The 17,693-nt window shown below is 22.6% G+C and overlaps 2 protein-coding genes across 2 annotated transcripts in view; both read left to right on the top strand.

Moving 5' to 3' along the window:
• Window positions 1-261: 261 nt before the first annotated feature.
• On the top strand, window positions 262-2,350 carry LOC129612567 (cilia- and flagella-associated protein 45-like). Its single transcript, XM_055526236.1, has 6 exons — window positions 262-395; window positions 478-714; window positions 850-1,261; window positions 1,334-1,577; window positions 1,636-1,898; window positions 1,985-2,350. Exons 1-6 carry the CDS (start codon window positions 262-264, stop codon window positions 2,348-2,350), a joined length of 1,656 nt encoding a protein of 551 aa, XP_055382211.1.
• Window positions 2,351-8,268: 5,918 nt separating this feature from the next.
• Window positions 8,269-17,693, top strand: part of LOC129612663 (unconventional myosin-XV) — a 93,395-nt gene continuing 83,970 nt past the window's right edge. The window contains exon 1 of the mRNA XM_055526370.1: window positions 8,269-8,437. The gene's annotated coding sequence lies outside the window, so the exon portion shown is untranslated. The remainder of the gene's footprint in view (window positions 8,438-17,693) is intronic.

The raw sequence follows: 17,693 nt of genomic DNA, 5'->3' as shown, positions 1-17,693 counted from the left end.
AAGTTACTAAATTTTTAGTACTAAGTAAAAAAATATTTTTATATTCAACTCCTAAAAAATATTGAAACAATTTTTAGCGCCATCTATTGAATTAACTCAATTCTAAAAATTCACCATTGTTATTTTTGTTGTATGTTGTATTTTATTATCTATCCAAATGTTTGATCAATAAATAAATACAAATTAAATTTCTTGAGGAATTTCAAATTGAATTTAATTCAGTTTTTGTTTTAAAAAAAAAATTATAATTAATTTAATGAAATGCCATGCCATTCAGCTAAAGTTAACTCTGCACAAAATAAATATCCACCGATTTCTTCAACAAAATCAACTCGAGCCAAAACTGCACATTATCATCATAAGAATGCGGCTGAACATGGAAAAAACATAAAATTGTATGTGGTTATGTAGCTTCATATATAAACATTATTATTTTAATTTTATTGACCTATTTCAATAAAAATTAAAAAATTTCAGATTACAGGAACATTGTAAACGTATAGAAAGAGGGAAAATTGATAACTTAGATGGTTCAGATGGAATAAAATTCGATGATTATTTACGAGTAACAGGAATTGGCAATGAACGGGCTCCTACGATTACATCTGTACGGTTAAAGGTCAATCCTGTTCTCTTTCCAAAAAAAGAAATTGAAAGAATTAAAGAAGCATCAAGATTTCTAAATATCGAAGAAAAAATTGAAGAAAATCGTAGGTCAGTATACCTATGGACAAACATAAATAAAGTGGAACCTCATTAACAAAGTTAAATAATTTATACATACACAAACATATGTATACATGTATATAAATGCTTTTCTTTTGATTTCTTGTTTTTATATTTTTCAAGACGAGAAGAATATGCTAAACGTGCCAAAAGTGAATCTGATAGTAGAAAAGAACTTTTAAGAAAAATCGATGAGGAAAAACAAAAAATACAGGACGTGAAAGAGAAGAATAAAGATAAAAAGAAAGAATATGACGAGATGGAAAAAGCTAAGGTTTTAGATAGAGTGTTCTTATATAAGCAAGAACAAGAGGAAGAAGTCAGAAAAGCCAATAGAATAATATTAAATGCCAAATGTAGCGTTGTGCGAGAAGCTCAAATGCAAGAAAAAAATGAGATCGCCAAAGAAATAAGAAAAGAAGAAATAAAATTAGAAAATCAAATGCTTGAAACCGATAAGAAATATGTTGAAGAGGATGAGAAAAAAGCAGATCAAGCTAAAATTAATAGACAAATTTATGCTGATGAAATAAAAGTAAATTTATCTTTAATATGTTCTTAAATTAGGTGGTCCATTCTTTTCTTAAATTTCTTATATTTTATGTAGAAACAACTTGAATTGAAAGAAAGTCTTCGGCTATTAGAAGTTCAACGAATGCAAGATGAACAGAGAGTTCAATCAAAAGTCTTTGGAAAAATATCACTTGAAGACAAAATTGAGAAAAAAATTAAGAAAGAAAAACGTGAAAAATTACGTGAAGAATTGGACAAAGTTTGCGAAACTTTTAAAATGTTTAAACAATTGAAATTTGAACAAGAGAAAAGCGATGAAGTGAAAATTCGTCAATATAGTGAGTTTTCACTTTAATCTATAATTAATAGGTATTCCAAATATAATTTTACTTCTAGTTAATTTAAGAGAAGAACGTCAACGAAAAATTGAACTGGAACGTAAAATAGCAAGAGAAGCAGTTGATCAAAAGAAGCAAAAATTATTTGAAATACAACAAAAGCTACTTTTGGTGAAAAGCAATCAAGAAGAGGTAGCCCTTCGTCGAGATCAAGAAAATAAAGAACGTGAATATCGACAGAAAGAGAAAGAAAAAATAATGAAAAGAAAAGAATTTGAGAAAATTTTTGCAAAATGCAGAGAAGAGCAAATCATAGAAAAGGTTAATTAAAATCTATAAGATCTTTAAAGTTAAAGATTAACCAAAAGTTTGATTAAATAATAATAATTTTTTTGTTGACTTTTTAGAAACGACATCAAGCATTAACAATAGCCAGAAATGAGGAAGACTTTAGAAATACAGTGCAAAAACTTAAAGAAGAAGAGGCAAAACTAAAAGAAATTGAAGAGCAACGTTCTAAAATGAAAGAAAAATATAGAGAAGATATTATTCAACAAATGAGCCAGAAAAAAATGGAACGTTTAGAAAAAGAAAGAAAAGCTAAAAATGAATTTAAAGTATGGCAACAAAAACAAGATGAACGTGATAGAAACGTTCGTATGGTTATTGATACAAAATTAAAAGCACTAAAAGAATCAAATCTTCCTGAAAAATATATTAAGGATGTTGAAAAACAATTGGAATTTGCATTGAATTCAACTCAAAATTTGTGATTTTTTTAAAAACTGGTTTAATTTGCATGAATATGTCAATAAGATCTAATAATGTATTTTAACTGAGACAGTACAACTAAAACAATCTTACATAATTTGAAGTCATTTGTCACATCTAAATGAATTTTTGTGAGTTCTTCCTATCCAACAACTCTTTATAGTAAGATGTAAGGGAACAAAATGAATTTTACTCGTATTGTTGTAATTGTCGTGATCCCGTTACCCCATAGTATTAAATTTTAAAGATTAAAATAATTTGTGTGTAATCTTAAGAAAATTAAAAAAATAAAATGTGCACAATAAATAAGAGAAATTTTTATTTATTTTTCACTTTGACTGAAATAAAACAAAAAAAAATAATCGCACATTTTTATTACGAGAAATAAATAGTAGTTTCTTAAGTAACAAACTTGTTTTTAATCCTACATCCTGCAAACGAATTCAATTATCCTATAATCTGTTCTTTGAGATGGAAAAAGAAGCAGTTCAGAGGAATGGAATCTGAGTTTAGTGTTTAAAGTAATTTTTTTACATACTAAATCAGGTTCCGTTCGCGGATCATTTTAAGCTCGATTTAATTAAATTTAAGGTCAATTGGTTTTCATTTAGTTGATGATTATTGATGCTTATATTTACATTAAGATTAAAATTGATCAAATGTCAATCTGTAATTTAAAAATTTTTTATAAATCATTCTGTTTCTGTTTTATAATCGAAAGACGACAGACCACAAATTATCCTCAGACATTTCAACAGTGGGAGACTTTAATTCAACCAAAAACGCACCTGGACGGTTATAAACTCTTCAAACTAGTCAAACTAACTAACCATTAGTTTTGCTCTATCGTGTTTTTGTGTCTACATTTTGTGAAGAAAGGCATGGAAGTGCTGTCAAAGCATTTTAGGGTAAATCGAGAGGTCTCATTCGCTTCAGTTTTTTTGTTTAAAACCCTCTCCCCTATGAGTCGAAAGGCTTCAATATTCACATGCTGTTCCAAACGCGCCTCCTTTATTTGGGGGACACCCAGATCTCTATGAATATCATCATTGTCTATATACCAGCGGGTATCCACCATATTACAAAGAACATTATTCTAGAAAGTTTGTGTTTGTTTGATGTGTCTTTGCTTGTCACAACCCCATATAGCTGCAAGCCATACTTTCATATAGGATTCCAATCTAGGCCTAAAACCTAAAAGCCAATAGTTTTCTCTATATTTGTTTTCTACGTTAATTCAATAATTTTTTTCTTTACATACATTCTTTATGTTATGTAGGTGATGTTAAAAAAATTTTTGGAATATAAGCGATTCAAATATATCATGCAAAATTGTAGGTGGTAGATTTGTACAACGGGGGCCAGAGTTCACCGCGACCACGTATAAGGATATATTATGCGCCCCCTTCTGAGTACAGGGCATGCTCTACAACATACGCTCGAGACCCACCCTCCTAATGAGCATTAGCAACTTGAATCACGTAATGTAATAAAAAAAATAAAAATTAAATTAATTACTTGACTTAATTATTTGAATTCAAGCAAACTCAAATATATGAACACGTTCTTTATGAATTTAGCTTGAACTCTATTTTAAATTTTCTTAAAATTCTCCTTAATTGAAACATATATGAATTGCATTTCTGAATTACAATTTGTGTGCATTACCTGCAATTTTATACTAGCAACTTTTACAAAATAACGTAGTGCATTTAATTGATTGAAAAATATTTTAATAATTTTAATTTTTCTTTTCAAATGAGTAGATGGTTGGTACGTTTTACGTGACAAAACTTAATAATCTTTCAATTTCCGTTTAATATTTTAAAAATATTAAAGGAAAGAATAATTATTTAAAATAGATGTACGATAAATATTTAATTTTTGAGTTCAATGTACGTACTATTTATTCATTTATTATTAAAATAATAATTTTAATAAATTTATTAAAAAAGAAGTGAAATTAAAAGAGAAAAATAAAAAATAATCAAAAATAATGTAAAAGTAATAAAAATTGACATAATTTAATTTTTGAGTTTCGAACAGAATTTTAAGTACGAATCCGTTTCCAAGTGATAGGAGTATGAAATAATTGTAATTTTTCACAATTTTTGAAAAATATTTTGAAAATTGATGATTCCTAGTAATTGAAAATTTAATCGTTCCATCAAATATGGTTTTAAATATAAAATGAATTTTGAATTGAAAAGAAATTTATTTACTAAGAGTCTGAAATTGTAAAATAAATTTTAAATTCTTATTAAAGCAATTGCATGTCTTGCATGTTTTTATATCATAGTTGGAGGTATTATCATCCTGCTTATTAATTTTTTATTATTTTTTTGTTGATATTATAATTTTATTAATTTAAAGTTATAAATTTTTAATATGCAATTATTTCATTTCAAAAACACTGCTTTGCTACAATTTTTTTCCTATATTAGAAGTCGAACCTGAAATAGAGAAATTCCAAGAAATTATACTGATTGTTACTATATATTTCTTAAACTCTTCTAAAGCGTCAAGTATACCTCAATGTTACATAACGCAGTAACGAAAGTTTTAAAAAATTTTAATAAAGATAATAGATACAGTTTACCGTGTCAACTCTGTGATACTCGTGCAAATAAAAAATTTTAAATTGTCGCAGATAATATTGATCTACAATTTCATACAATCACTTACTTTTTATATGTCTAGTGCCATTTCATACATATATAAACCTACAATATAAACCTATAGCTACAATATAGCTACAATATAAACCTATATAATCTAAAGGATTTTATTGAAAATGAGGGCAATATCACTAAATTCTTCTTTTCAAAATTTCAGTTTTGTAGATTGAATAGTTTCTGAGCTATGATAAACAAATTATGAAGTTTTGTATATGGAAGGTATCACAAGCATTTGAGAAATCTCAACGGCTTTTATCAAATCCTAACAATACAATTACTTGTGAAAATTTTCAAAACTATATATATACCCTTAATTATTTTCTAAGATATATGACCAAATAATTTTGGAATGCTGTATGGCAGTTATAACAAATTTTCATGGCATCTCAAAAATTTTTAACGAATTTAGTGCCAAATTTCAATACACTAAATCTTATAATTTATGAAATACAGTCAAATAAATTTTGAAGTTATATAGCAGGTACTCGAACCAGTACCACGATCATATTCAATTTAAATCGGGTTCTAGTATTTGCTATAATAAATCATTTGTGAAAAATTTGGTAAAATTAGCTCAATTAGTTTTTGAGATATCATTGAGGCAGAAGGATGAATAGATCTGGTTAAATTGACTCAGAATTCGATGGTGACCTAAAACCAAAAATAAGTCTCTATCTCAGATCATTTTTTTTAACGTTACAAACGAACATCGCATTCGTACAGATGTAATAATTTTATATATCCAAACTAGAATACAAAAATTCTGCCAAGAAAGGGATAAATTAGTAAGATTTCATTCAATTTAAGAGGAAAATTTATTAAATTAATTCCACTCACAGGGGATGAAAAAAAAATCCTCAATATTCTCAATAATACTTCAGCCTTAAAATTAAGAACTAATCATTATTGAAAACAATTTCGCATATAAACATTTCTTTCTTATCCAGACACAACAGATCTAAATTCAAGTGCATAATTTAAAATTAATCTTCCTCAGCTCTTCTTAAATTTTTTTTTTTTTTTTGTTCTCTCAATACAGCAAATGAAAGACTTAAGAGAGAAACTTTATTAAATGTTTTCAAATATATTAATTAATTAAAATACAAAACCCAATTAATTTTAATTTTAAATTTCGATCATATTTAAATTCGTTTATGTAAAATAGTTCTGTAATTCTAAAATAAACTCACACCTATAAAATAAAGAAAATAAAATAAAAAATATTTTTTAACATAATATTTATGTATATATACAATTACATACACAAAAATATATATACAGTAATAATGTTATAAATCAAAATATTCTAAATTTTAAAAAGCTGTAAATGAATTTTGCGGTAAATTTTTCAATTATAATAACAAAATAGTCTTGTATTAAGAACAAAAATGAGATGTTCATAAAAAAAAAAAATAATAAAGAGAAAACAAAAAACATAAACAAATATATAAACGTACATTATTACATGATGAGTTAAAATAACTGTCAAACTGTAAACCAGTTATTAATGACAAAAAAAAAAAGAAATAAAAAAAACATTTTTATTTTTAAAGAACACAATATTTGTTATATTATAGTGTCTTATAGAGATGATTTTCAAGCAGTTAAATAACATCAATATTAACAAACAGGCAAACAGGTGTTCTCATCCCAATTTCTCTTTTATTTTATTTACGATAACTAAAATTAAGAGAAGTGAGAAGAGTAAACATGATAATATAAAAATTAAAATGTTAAAATTTTAAAGAGAATTAATTTATTATTTCAACATTTTCATTAAATTGAAATTAGAATGCACTTTTTTTCCAAAATAATTACTAATTCAAAAATTTTTTAACAACAATTTGTTTATTTAATTGAATATATATGTATGTACCATTTTATATAAACACTTGTTATTTAATTAAAACGATTAATACTACTTGATTTCCTCTCTCTTTATAACTCTCTATATTTATGTATAACATTTTAACTATATTCATATAAAAAATTTGAATTTATATATGAAATCCAATTAAATTCCATTTCAAAAAAAGAAAATTAATTTGAGAATTCATTAAATTAATTGTATATTTCATTCCAAGGCAGTGAATTCAAAACAAATTTTGAATTCAAAATTCACTAGTAGAATGCATAATAACAATAAAAATATTTAGTTTCATCACACATTTCAACTACTGTCAAGTCAAAATCTATAAAGAGAATAATTTTTCAAATACCATTGCATCTACAGTAAAAATCTACAGTAAATACAAATTATGAGAAGAGAATCTCTCTTAAATTTATTTTTAAACAAAATACAAACTGACTGTAAGGTGAGAATGGTATAACGTAAAAAATATATAGAAAATGAAGGTAAATTAAATAAGTTGGTTAATAAAAAGAATAAAATGAAAACATACTAAGTATGTACGTACCTACCTATATACTAAAAATTTTATTTACATTTCTTTAATATTTGAAAAAATTTTTGTTTAGTTGGCGTTTAACCTTCGAGTTGTTAAGATCACTTTTTTTTTTAAAAAACAGAACTAATAAATCAGAGAAAGAAAAAAGAAAAGGAAAAAATTAAAAGTACATTTAATTACAAGTGAAGAAGAAAAAAAATTCAATATTAAAATTTATTGTTTATTTATTTATAAAATTTTGTTCAAAATATTTTATAATATTAAGTTTATATTTTATTTTAATTTACTGTATAACTTTGTCAAATTAAAAAAATTGAAAAATTTTAACATTTGAATTGTTTATTGCAATTTTTTTTTTGTATTTTATAAAACCAGGAAGTTAATTTTTAAGTGAGAAATACGTAATACATACATACATACTAATATTATTTCAACTTAATTTTACAAATAATACTCGTATATTAAAAAAATTTATTTCTAAAATAATTGTTTTATTTTAAAATAAAAATTATATATAAATATTTTATAAATAAGAATTTGAAATTCTTTCAATATTACTGAATAAATAATATAAAATTCAATCGGCATATTAAAAGTCAGCCATCTTTGAAAATTTATATTAAGATATATATATATATATATATACATGTTATGTATATATTTATAAAATATATGAAGTGAATAAAGTTATAAGAAATTAAAAGCATATATATATATATATATATAAAAATTATATATCTAGTTATTTAATATAATTAAAGAATTTCTTGTAATATTGTAATAAAATGTTGTTTTTTTTTTTGAGAATTAATTAAAAATAAAATATTGGTTTAATTGAAAAATATAAAATATTAAAATTTAGTGGTGAACAAAATAATTTAAAAGTGAAGAAAATAGTAATTCTTAAAAGAATTAATAAAGGGCAAAAATTAAATAATAAAATTACAATTATTTAAATTTTCATGTTACGTGTCGCATACCTGTGGTTGATTAAGCATTTGTGGTAATATATATATAAATATATACATATTTCACTTTACATTTTTCTAGTTTTCTTTTTCCACTTTTGTTATTATTATATTTATTTTATCTTTTTCTAGCAGTTTTGTATATCTTTTCTTGAAATAATATTACAAAAACAACATGTTATAAGTTAAATAATAAAAAAAAAATTTATATATCTACGGATATGCTATAGTATACCTCTACATAATCTATTAAGATATCTTACACCATATACATATAACGTATATACATGTGTATATTATTGTTACCTGTTGATCTCTTTAAGACGTAAGCAAAACATACGCTCGTTGATCAAGTTTTTTTTCTTTTATTTCTCTCTATTTTCTTTTTTACCTTGTTTTTATTCTTTGCGAGAGTTTTATTGTACTCATTTGTTTTTACTCACTTAGGTTAACAATATATACTCACCAGTCACCATCATGATAAATTAAAGTTTTTAAAACTTATAATAGTCTTTTGTTTTTGTTTTTCTACTAATTTTTTTTTTATTTTGTTATTATGTTTTGTTTATAAAATTTATGTTACTTGTGCATATACATATAATATGATCTTGTATACGAGACTGTTTATACACATAGTAAAATAACATGTTGTTTTAAAAATACTTTAATCAAAACAAAAACTCTGTAATTCTCAACATTATATGAAGAGAGAAGTAAATGTTGCTGTTAATAATATAATAGTATAGCTAACACATTAAAAAAAATGTTAAATTAAATGCTTGGTATGTGGATACGAGTATGGGGTTTATTTTTAATTAAAGAGAGAAATTAAAAGAAAAGAGAAAATTGAAAATACAATAAATTACGATATGATAGGTTATGTTATTTTGATAGTAGATTAAATTTAAAAAATAAATAATAAAGATAAATTCAAAGTAATTTTTGAAAATCTAATTATTTATGAGGAAATTTATTTGAATTAAATTCATGATATAGAGTTTTTGGTATAAATATATATATTTAATATGAATATATCAACGAAGAGAGAGAAATGTTTTAAAGAGAATAAATATTATGAAAATTTTCTCTTTTAAATGTTAATTTTAACAATTTTTTAAAATTACTAAAGAACGTAATGTACATGACTTTATTCTTTTTTCGTTCTAAGACTATTCATTAAAAAAAAAATAAGGAAATATAATGATAACAGAAGAAAAAAGTATTAAACTAAATACAATTTCTATAGTAATGATTTAAAAATTATTAATTAAGAAAATATTAACATAATATTTTGAATACCTAATATTACTAAAAATAAATTAATAAAATATGATCTATGAATACATTACATGTACCTTACTAATTATTTTCAATTGAGAGTTAATTTAAGCAAGAGGTAAAAATAATTGAAAATTAATTAAAATGTAGTTATAGAAAATAATGTCCAAGAATAATTATAAAACAATGAAAGAATATTATTCCTAATTATTTTTTGTTTAGAATCAATATTTTAAAGGACATATACATTTTAAAGTACACTGTGGGTAAACACATTCCAAATTGATAAATAATATTGTTTAAATGTATGTAAAGAAAACAAATATATAAATTAGATATTAATAATGCATTTTAAAGAGAATTTAGCCAAAAATTCAACTAGATATTATTTGCGTTGAATGTTCTTGCATCTTGTTGCAAAAATATTCAAAAAATCTTAATGAAATTTTGTATAAAATAAATATAAATAAAAATATTATTGCTAGTAGCCACTTATATAAAAAATTACAATATCGACTAAAGTAAAAGCAATATCAAATTTATAATTTTATTACCTTTTTCTCTGTCTTAATTAAAATACTACTAAAATAGAACTACTTAACAGGAAGCAATTATTAGTTCTAATTTATTAATTATTAAAATTGAAGTGAAGGAAAAAAATTTAGTTTAATATAAGCGAAACTATATTTTGAAATTTAAATTTAAAGAGAAGAAATTTAATAAAGTCTCCGAGACAAAATTTTTCTTTCTATCGTATTAAACGTATAACACAAATTATTCGGCAATTTAATTGTCTTCCAAATTCAGTTTTTAAACTTTCATAAGTTTGAAATCTAAATTATTAATTTCCAGTTACGTAAATAAAACTTATCCCTTCGTTCCATCGATTTAAAATATTTTGTCTATATTAAGAGCTGAATATATTAGGGGCAAACATTAAATATAAAAAAATTTAATCATACTTTCATAGATAATAGAAATCATCAATATTTGATCTGCCTCAAAATTTTACGATTACTTTTAAGTATAAACATAAACTTATATACAAATTCTTTAAAGGAAAATTCAATGTTACATGAAAAGACTCCAAAATATCTTTAAAATAAAATCGATTGTTTGTTATCAGTATAGAAAAACAAAAAAAAAAAACCAATAATTTGAAAATAAAAAAAAAGAAAGTGTTAAAAATTTTTTTTTCTTTTTCTATCAAATGTCAATACTTTTAAAACTTTTTTCTTTTATATTGCTATCGAAGGTCTACGAAACATAAAATTTTAATATTTAGATAGACCAATTTTCGTTTTTCAAAAAATTAATATTGTAAATAGAAAATTTATTTTTATTTGTTATTCCATTCAATTATAATTTTCAAAATAAAAAAAAAAAATATCAGTGATTTTATCTGTGAATGGTCGTTACAGTATAACCGTTTTATACTTTTGTATAACAGTGCTGCCAATAATCTTTATACTAGAATTTTTTCAACACCTAATTGCAATACATAGTTACGCTCTTTTTTATAAATTGATGTAGGTGGGAGTGTTATACACCTTAGGTGTTATACATCTAGAGTGTTATACTCTATAATTATTTTCTCACCAATAAAATTATGTAGAAATCTTGTATAACAATACACAGAATTTCTGAAATTTTTAAATTCATAATCATAATAGCTTAATAAATAATATTCATTAAGTTTATTTTAGGTTTCTATTTACTAAGAATCGACTGTATATTTGTTTTCAATGTGTGTACGTACGTGATATACATAAATATATAAGAAAAAATTCAAAAATAAAATTGAAAAGAAGTGGACACTCCTAAAAAATTTTAGAGATATTTTATTTTTTTTCAATTTCTTTATTAAAATTATTGATTTTCTATTAATAATGTTAATTTAGATAAGGTGATTTCGGTATACCAGAATTATTAATTGTATGCGTGTAAAATCTAGAAATCTAAAATTAGAAATGATTAAATATTGAACAAAAAAAAATTTAAAAATGAGAAATAATTACCAATCATAATTTATTGTAAAAATACTTTCTTATTTAATTTTCTTTTTTTTTAAGGTTTTAACAATTTTACATAATTATTTTTAGAATTCAATAAGTTAAATTTCCGTTTTACCCTTAAAAGTATAATCACATATATGGGAAAATATTATTAATGTATACGGTTTATTCTTAATCATATTTAAAAAAATTTTGAATACTGCCAAGGAATATAGTTGTTCGTTAACATTTAAGAGAGTGTAAATGAATAAAGGAATTAACAATTAAGTATATAAAATTTTCTAGGTGTTACATAGTTTGTTATAAGTGAAAAATTCAACAAGTTGTTGCAATAAATAAGAAGCCGTATGTATACAGGATCAATTGAATCCTCCCATGAAATTATGATTCTAGTTGTAGAGTCTACAGATTTTAATTTTTATATAAATCTATATTAAATTTATTACGTAAACTACTTATACATTGCGCATTAAAATTTTAGAGTTAATTTTTAACAAACAGTGCACATTTTTATACTTATGTACAAATGCAGGCATTATGTACCAACAGGTATTGTGTTTTTTTAATTTTAATATAATTTGTTATTAATTTAATTGAAAAGCAATTTAGTTAAAAGAAAATTTTCGTAATTCTTAGACGTTTAGTTAAAATTTCATTTATGGGAATTTATAGCTATATAAATAAATTAAGTTCAAAGATTTAAAGTAGTTTTTTGGGGAAATTTGAAAACACTATCTAAATTTGAAAACACGAACTAGATTTTATAGAATAAGCTTAGCGTTTTTATTTAACATAATTCAATTCTTTATTTACCTTGGAAAAAATGATTATTAACATAATTTTTAAACTAAACTAAATTTTAATACATTGTTGTAATAAATAATTTGACTAAAAAATTTTTTTGAAAGTATATTTTTCTCAATTTATAATTTTTCGCATTTGAATAATTTTTTCTGGATTTACAATTTTAAATACGAAAATTACAAATATTACAAAATCTTAATTTTGTACTAAATTGAGTTATACAGTTTTATTATTCCACAAAACTGATGGAATATTTTATTTTATTATGACTGATAGGAAAATATTCTATGAATACCTCAAAGTTTCAATTTCACTTCATACTTATTTGGATAATATTTTGTTTAAACATGTATACAGCTTGTATATAACAAATCATATACATAATAGTATGTAGTACCAACAATCCATGTAAGTAATAAAAAAAATAATATAACATTAAAGTTGAATGAGCTCCAATTTTGATAAGATATAAAAATATTCACTTAAAATGTTAAAAATTATTTTATTCACAACAATTAAATCCAAAAATGATTTAATTGTACATAAATTAATATTTTTTATTTTGTATAAGATTTATTAAGTAAATATGTAATTGAATTTGAATTCGCCATTAAAATATTTTTAGTACATTTTGTTTTTTATAAATTTCATTATTAATAATAAGTACACTTTTTCCATTTGAACTGAAAAGGCGGTTAGTATACAATATAGCGAGGTGTAAAAAATTATTGGGTATAAAAATGACAACAAAATATTTTATACAATAACAGTCCTTATACTAAGATACAAAATGGCAAAAAATGTAAGAAATTAGGTTAATAAAAAATTTATTTAATTTTTTATTATTATACTTGTTTAATTTATGAGTGCATATTTTAGAAATTTATTAGATATTTTTAAATAATTTTACTCTGCCTATGATTAACATAATTAAATTATTTTAATTGCTTTATACCATAATGTGTACGTATGTTATTATTAAACATATACGGCTCTTAATAAAATTATATAGTGTACAATATGTATATACATGATTAATTTATTCATAAAAATAAAAAATTAAATGTTAATTTCTAAATTTAGAATTTATTTATAATTCATTCATAAATTCCAAAATTTTTTAGTTTAAGAAGGTGTTTATTACTTCAACTATGTACAATGTTTGTATGATGATAGTGTGGGTAGTCTTGACAGTTGACGGTTTTCAAGTAGGAGATTTGTCTAAAATGAAAAAAAAAAATAATAATTACTTTATACTTGTAATTAATTGTGAATTTTTATGCAAAGTTTTTTTAATTTTTCAATTTTTTTGTTTTTTAAAAAACAAATTAATTTTAAAAAAAAAAAATTGTGTTTATGCCTAAATTTTAATTTTATGCACATAAATTTCGAGAAATTTATGTAGGAAAAATAACAAGCCCCTTAAATACGCTTTATATATAATTAAATGCTTTCCGTAAGGAAATTGAAAATTTTTTTATCTATGTATATGTTAATGTACTTTATTGTGATATTAAATGAATGCAGGTGTTATGAATGTTATGTAATCATTCATGAGTTCATGCAATTTTGGGGAGGGAGAAATGATTAATAATGGAAAAATATTATACAAAGGTTTGAATTTAAATATTTTGTTTGAAAATTAATTTAAAATTAAAGTGATTTTATTTGATTTTTAATGGTGATTTATTATTTAAGTATTTTTTATGATTTAAAATTCTATAGTTATAATGTATAACAAAGAATGTATTAAGAAACAAGAATTTTTACAGTTATATACGAATATATTAGTAGTATAATTAACAACTTTGAAGAATGTGCAATTGAAAAATATAAATTCAATTAAAATTAATTATTTAATTATTTTATATATTTTTGTATCGCCAATATATAACAAATACATAAGTATCTTTTTAGAATAAAGTCAGTTTTCAGTATTTAAATGGGTACAAAATCTAATTGTTATATTATGTATTTATCGTACAATACTGTGATATTAAATGAAAATCATTTCTTCAAATTAATAAAACTTATATAAAGTTTCGACAGGCCATCTATGTTTGTTTGTGTTTCTAAATTCAATGTTGCTCATTTCCTTATTATTTTTTAGTAGTGCTTCTGATTCTGGTCTCCGATACGTTCTTTTTAAGGCTCCTTTATTCTTTTTAGCTCTACAGAAATAATATGCACATTCATCAAATACAAGAACGCGATTCCAAAACTCTATTGTAAGATAATTTACTCTAAGATAAATTTGAAATAATGGATTAATTTAAGACTTTTTTAATTCACTAATTTAGAGTATAATCAGTCCTTGATGATTTCAAAAGTATGACAAATTTCCACTTTATCTATTGCTTCTCATTAAATAGGCTTTTTTGATTTTGCAATTCAAAAGCAAAACCAGAATGATTAAAGTATCATAATTAATTAAATTTAAAACGAAAAATAAAAAATAAGAATTAAAAGCGACAGCTCCCACAATGTCATTTTTAATTTTCTTCCGGTAGTGTAATTTTTGCTATTAAAAAAGAGATCACGTTTTTTTTTTTTGAAAAGTTTTCTTAAAATTAAAACCGATTTAAATGTCAAACGTCGTTCACATAATTTTAAATGAATTTCATTTTTCTTCATATTTTTTGTTTTTTTTTATTTGTCTAAATTTAAAAATTACTCATATTAAATTTTTATTATTATTTTAAAAGATTTTTTATGGTTGTCTTGTTCATTTTCCTCTTTATAAATTTTCTTTTTACAAAAACGTTCAAATAATGAAATGTGAAACTACAATGAAATTATTGTAAATTTGTTTTGTAATTTTAGATTCGAATTCTTGTTTACGCTTCAATTTTAGGACTTTGTATTTTTTAATTTGTAAAGGTATGTTCGTCACAAAATGTAAAACTTGAAGTTTATATTATAAAATTTTACATGAATGCTATTTTAAATACAAGCTGATCCGGAACTGGTGTTAAAGTTCTCGATAGCAAATTGTTTGAAGTTTTTAAGGATAAAATTTTTTGATTGAGAGAGGGAATCAATCTTCTAGAAGTAATATTGGAAGGTTAAATAAAATCAAATTGAGAAAATTATCTATAACATATTTGTCCTACATATTTAATTAAAAAAGAATCTTTTTTGACCATGTTACACTTTTGCAGTAATTCAGCAGTACATTATTAACGACCTTGTGTGGTGCACAAATAGCCCAGTCGCGAATGGAGCATCCGGATACCTGGCGGCCCTCGGATTATTTAGCCTTATCTAAGTATAGTGGATCTCTGCTTAAATGGACATAGTGCATTGTTATCCCATATTTACTCTAATCAAATCTAATTTAATCTACAATACTTATTTAAAATGTTATTTCTCTCTCATTTTCATAGTCCCCTTACATAATCCTCTATTATTCACTAGTTATATAATTTTAGAGTAATTTCATTAAAATCACTTGTAATATTAAAAAAAAAATTACTCATTTTAGCAAAATTTTTAATAAATAAGTATTAAATTTTTTCTTCAATAAAACTGCAATTCATTATTCTCATTTTGTATATATTCTAAAAACCTTTATTTGCCATACACACACACACACTTATACCTACAATAGTAATTAAAAGCCACAAATAACAAGTTAACTTTTGACATTTTTTCTTCAACTCAAATAAATACAATTATGAGAATATTTTAAAGATAAATAAAGAAAAAAAAATATGCTATGATGAAATCATTGAAAAACATTAAATTGATCTATACGATATTCCATAGACATTTCATCCCCGGAAATTATATTGTATCTACATCAATAATATTATTAATTATAATATATGTATGTGTTTTTGTACATATCCACACAATCATTTTAGTGAATAGAGATATTAATTTTCTATTAAAAAAAAATTTATGAAAAAATTTAACTTCTGTTGTGTCATTTATATAAAGATTTCAAACAATTCATTACGTCATATCAAAAAAATTTTAAAACAAATTTAAAATTTAAAGAAACATTTTTAGAATTTCTTATTTAATATTGATTCTGTTAATTAAGTTGAATGGTGATTATTACGGGTATTATTTTTATAATTAATAATTGATGAAGGTACTACTTTAATATTTTAATCATTTGTATGTATTTTAAGTATATAATGATTAATATTACTAATATTCATGTTATAAATTTGAAGAGGTTCAATGCATAAAATTTAAAGCGACATAATATCTCTTATTTCTGGGAATTAAAAGAATAAATACTTATATATTTTAGAAAATATTTGTTGTTTACGCGAGATCTGTTTTGAATTCACTCATGAAATATTTCATATAAAAATTATTGATTATGATTGTGTGTAAATATCAGTACCTGCCGAAACGCTATTCGAAATTTTTGGTAAACTCACTCTTTTCAAGAACAATCAAAATGTTGTAAATCAAGTTTGTTCATTGCTAAATTATCGCCAATATAGTTAAATGGTTATGAGTAGCACAGTTGCATAATAATATGAATTATTTTGCTTTTATAGAATTTTCAAAAATATCCATTTAAATTTTTTTTTTCACAAGTCAATTTTTCATTAATTCCTTTCAATTGCAATAGATCGATAGTAAGAATATAAGAAAATAGAAAAAAAAGTTGATTTTTTATTAATTACCATTTATTACCAATAGTTAGAAGGTTAAGATGGTATTGTGCGTATATACAAGGCTATTTCTTCTAAATATATCCTACTACTTTTTAAATTAAGTTGTACCAATATTAAATACCAAATTTGTTTAATGAAATTATATAAAATATACTCTGGATTTGAATAATTAATATTTTATTTAGGAAAATATAAAATAGTCCAATTGTAAATATTTTTTTGTAAATTAAAATGAAATTAGATCAAAGTTATCAATATATAATCAAAGTTTTAGTCATCATCTAATCCCATCTAATATGATCTATCTAATCGTCTCATCTAATAAAATATGAATTTTATAATTAAATTTAAAAGAATTTTATAAATTTGCTCTGTTGGTAACGGGTATATTATGGTATAAAATTAAAGCAACGATTTTTTAGAAAAATATCTTTTAAATAAATATTTTCCTTATATGATTATAACCAATATATATATAGACCTAAGTAAGCATAATTAAAATATTTGCATAATATTCAACACTTAATATTAATATTAAATATTTTATTATATTC

The sequence above is a fragment of the Condylostylus longicornis genome, unplaced genomic scaffold (assembly GCF_029603195.1).
Source record: "Condylostylus longicornis isolate FDR11 unplaced genomic scaffold, ASM2960319v2 ptg000075l, whole genome shotgun sequence".
Lineage (NCBI taxonomy): Eukaryota > Metazoa > Arthropoda > Insecta > Diptera > Dolichopodidae > Condylostylus > Condylostylus longicornis.
The sequence above is the reverse complement of the archived record's forward strand: the minus strand, read 5'-3'. Positions and strand labels throughout refer to the sequence as shown.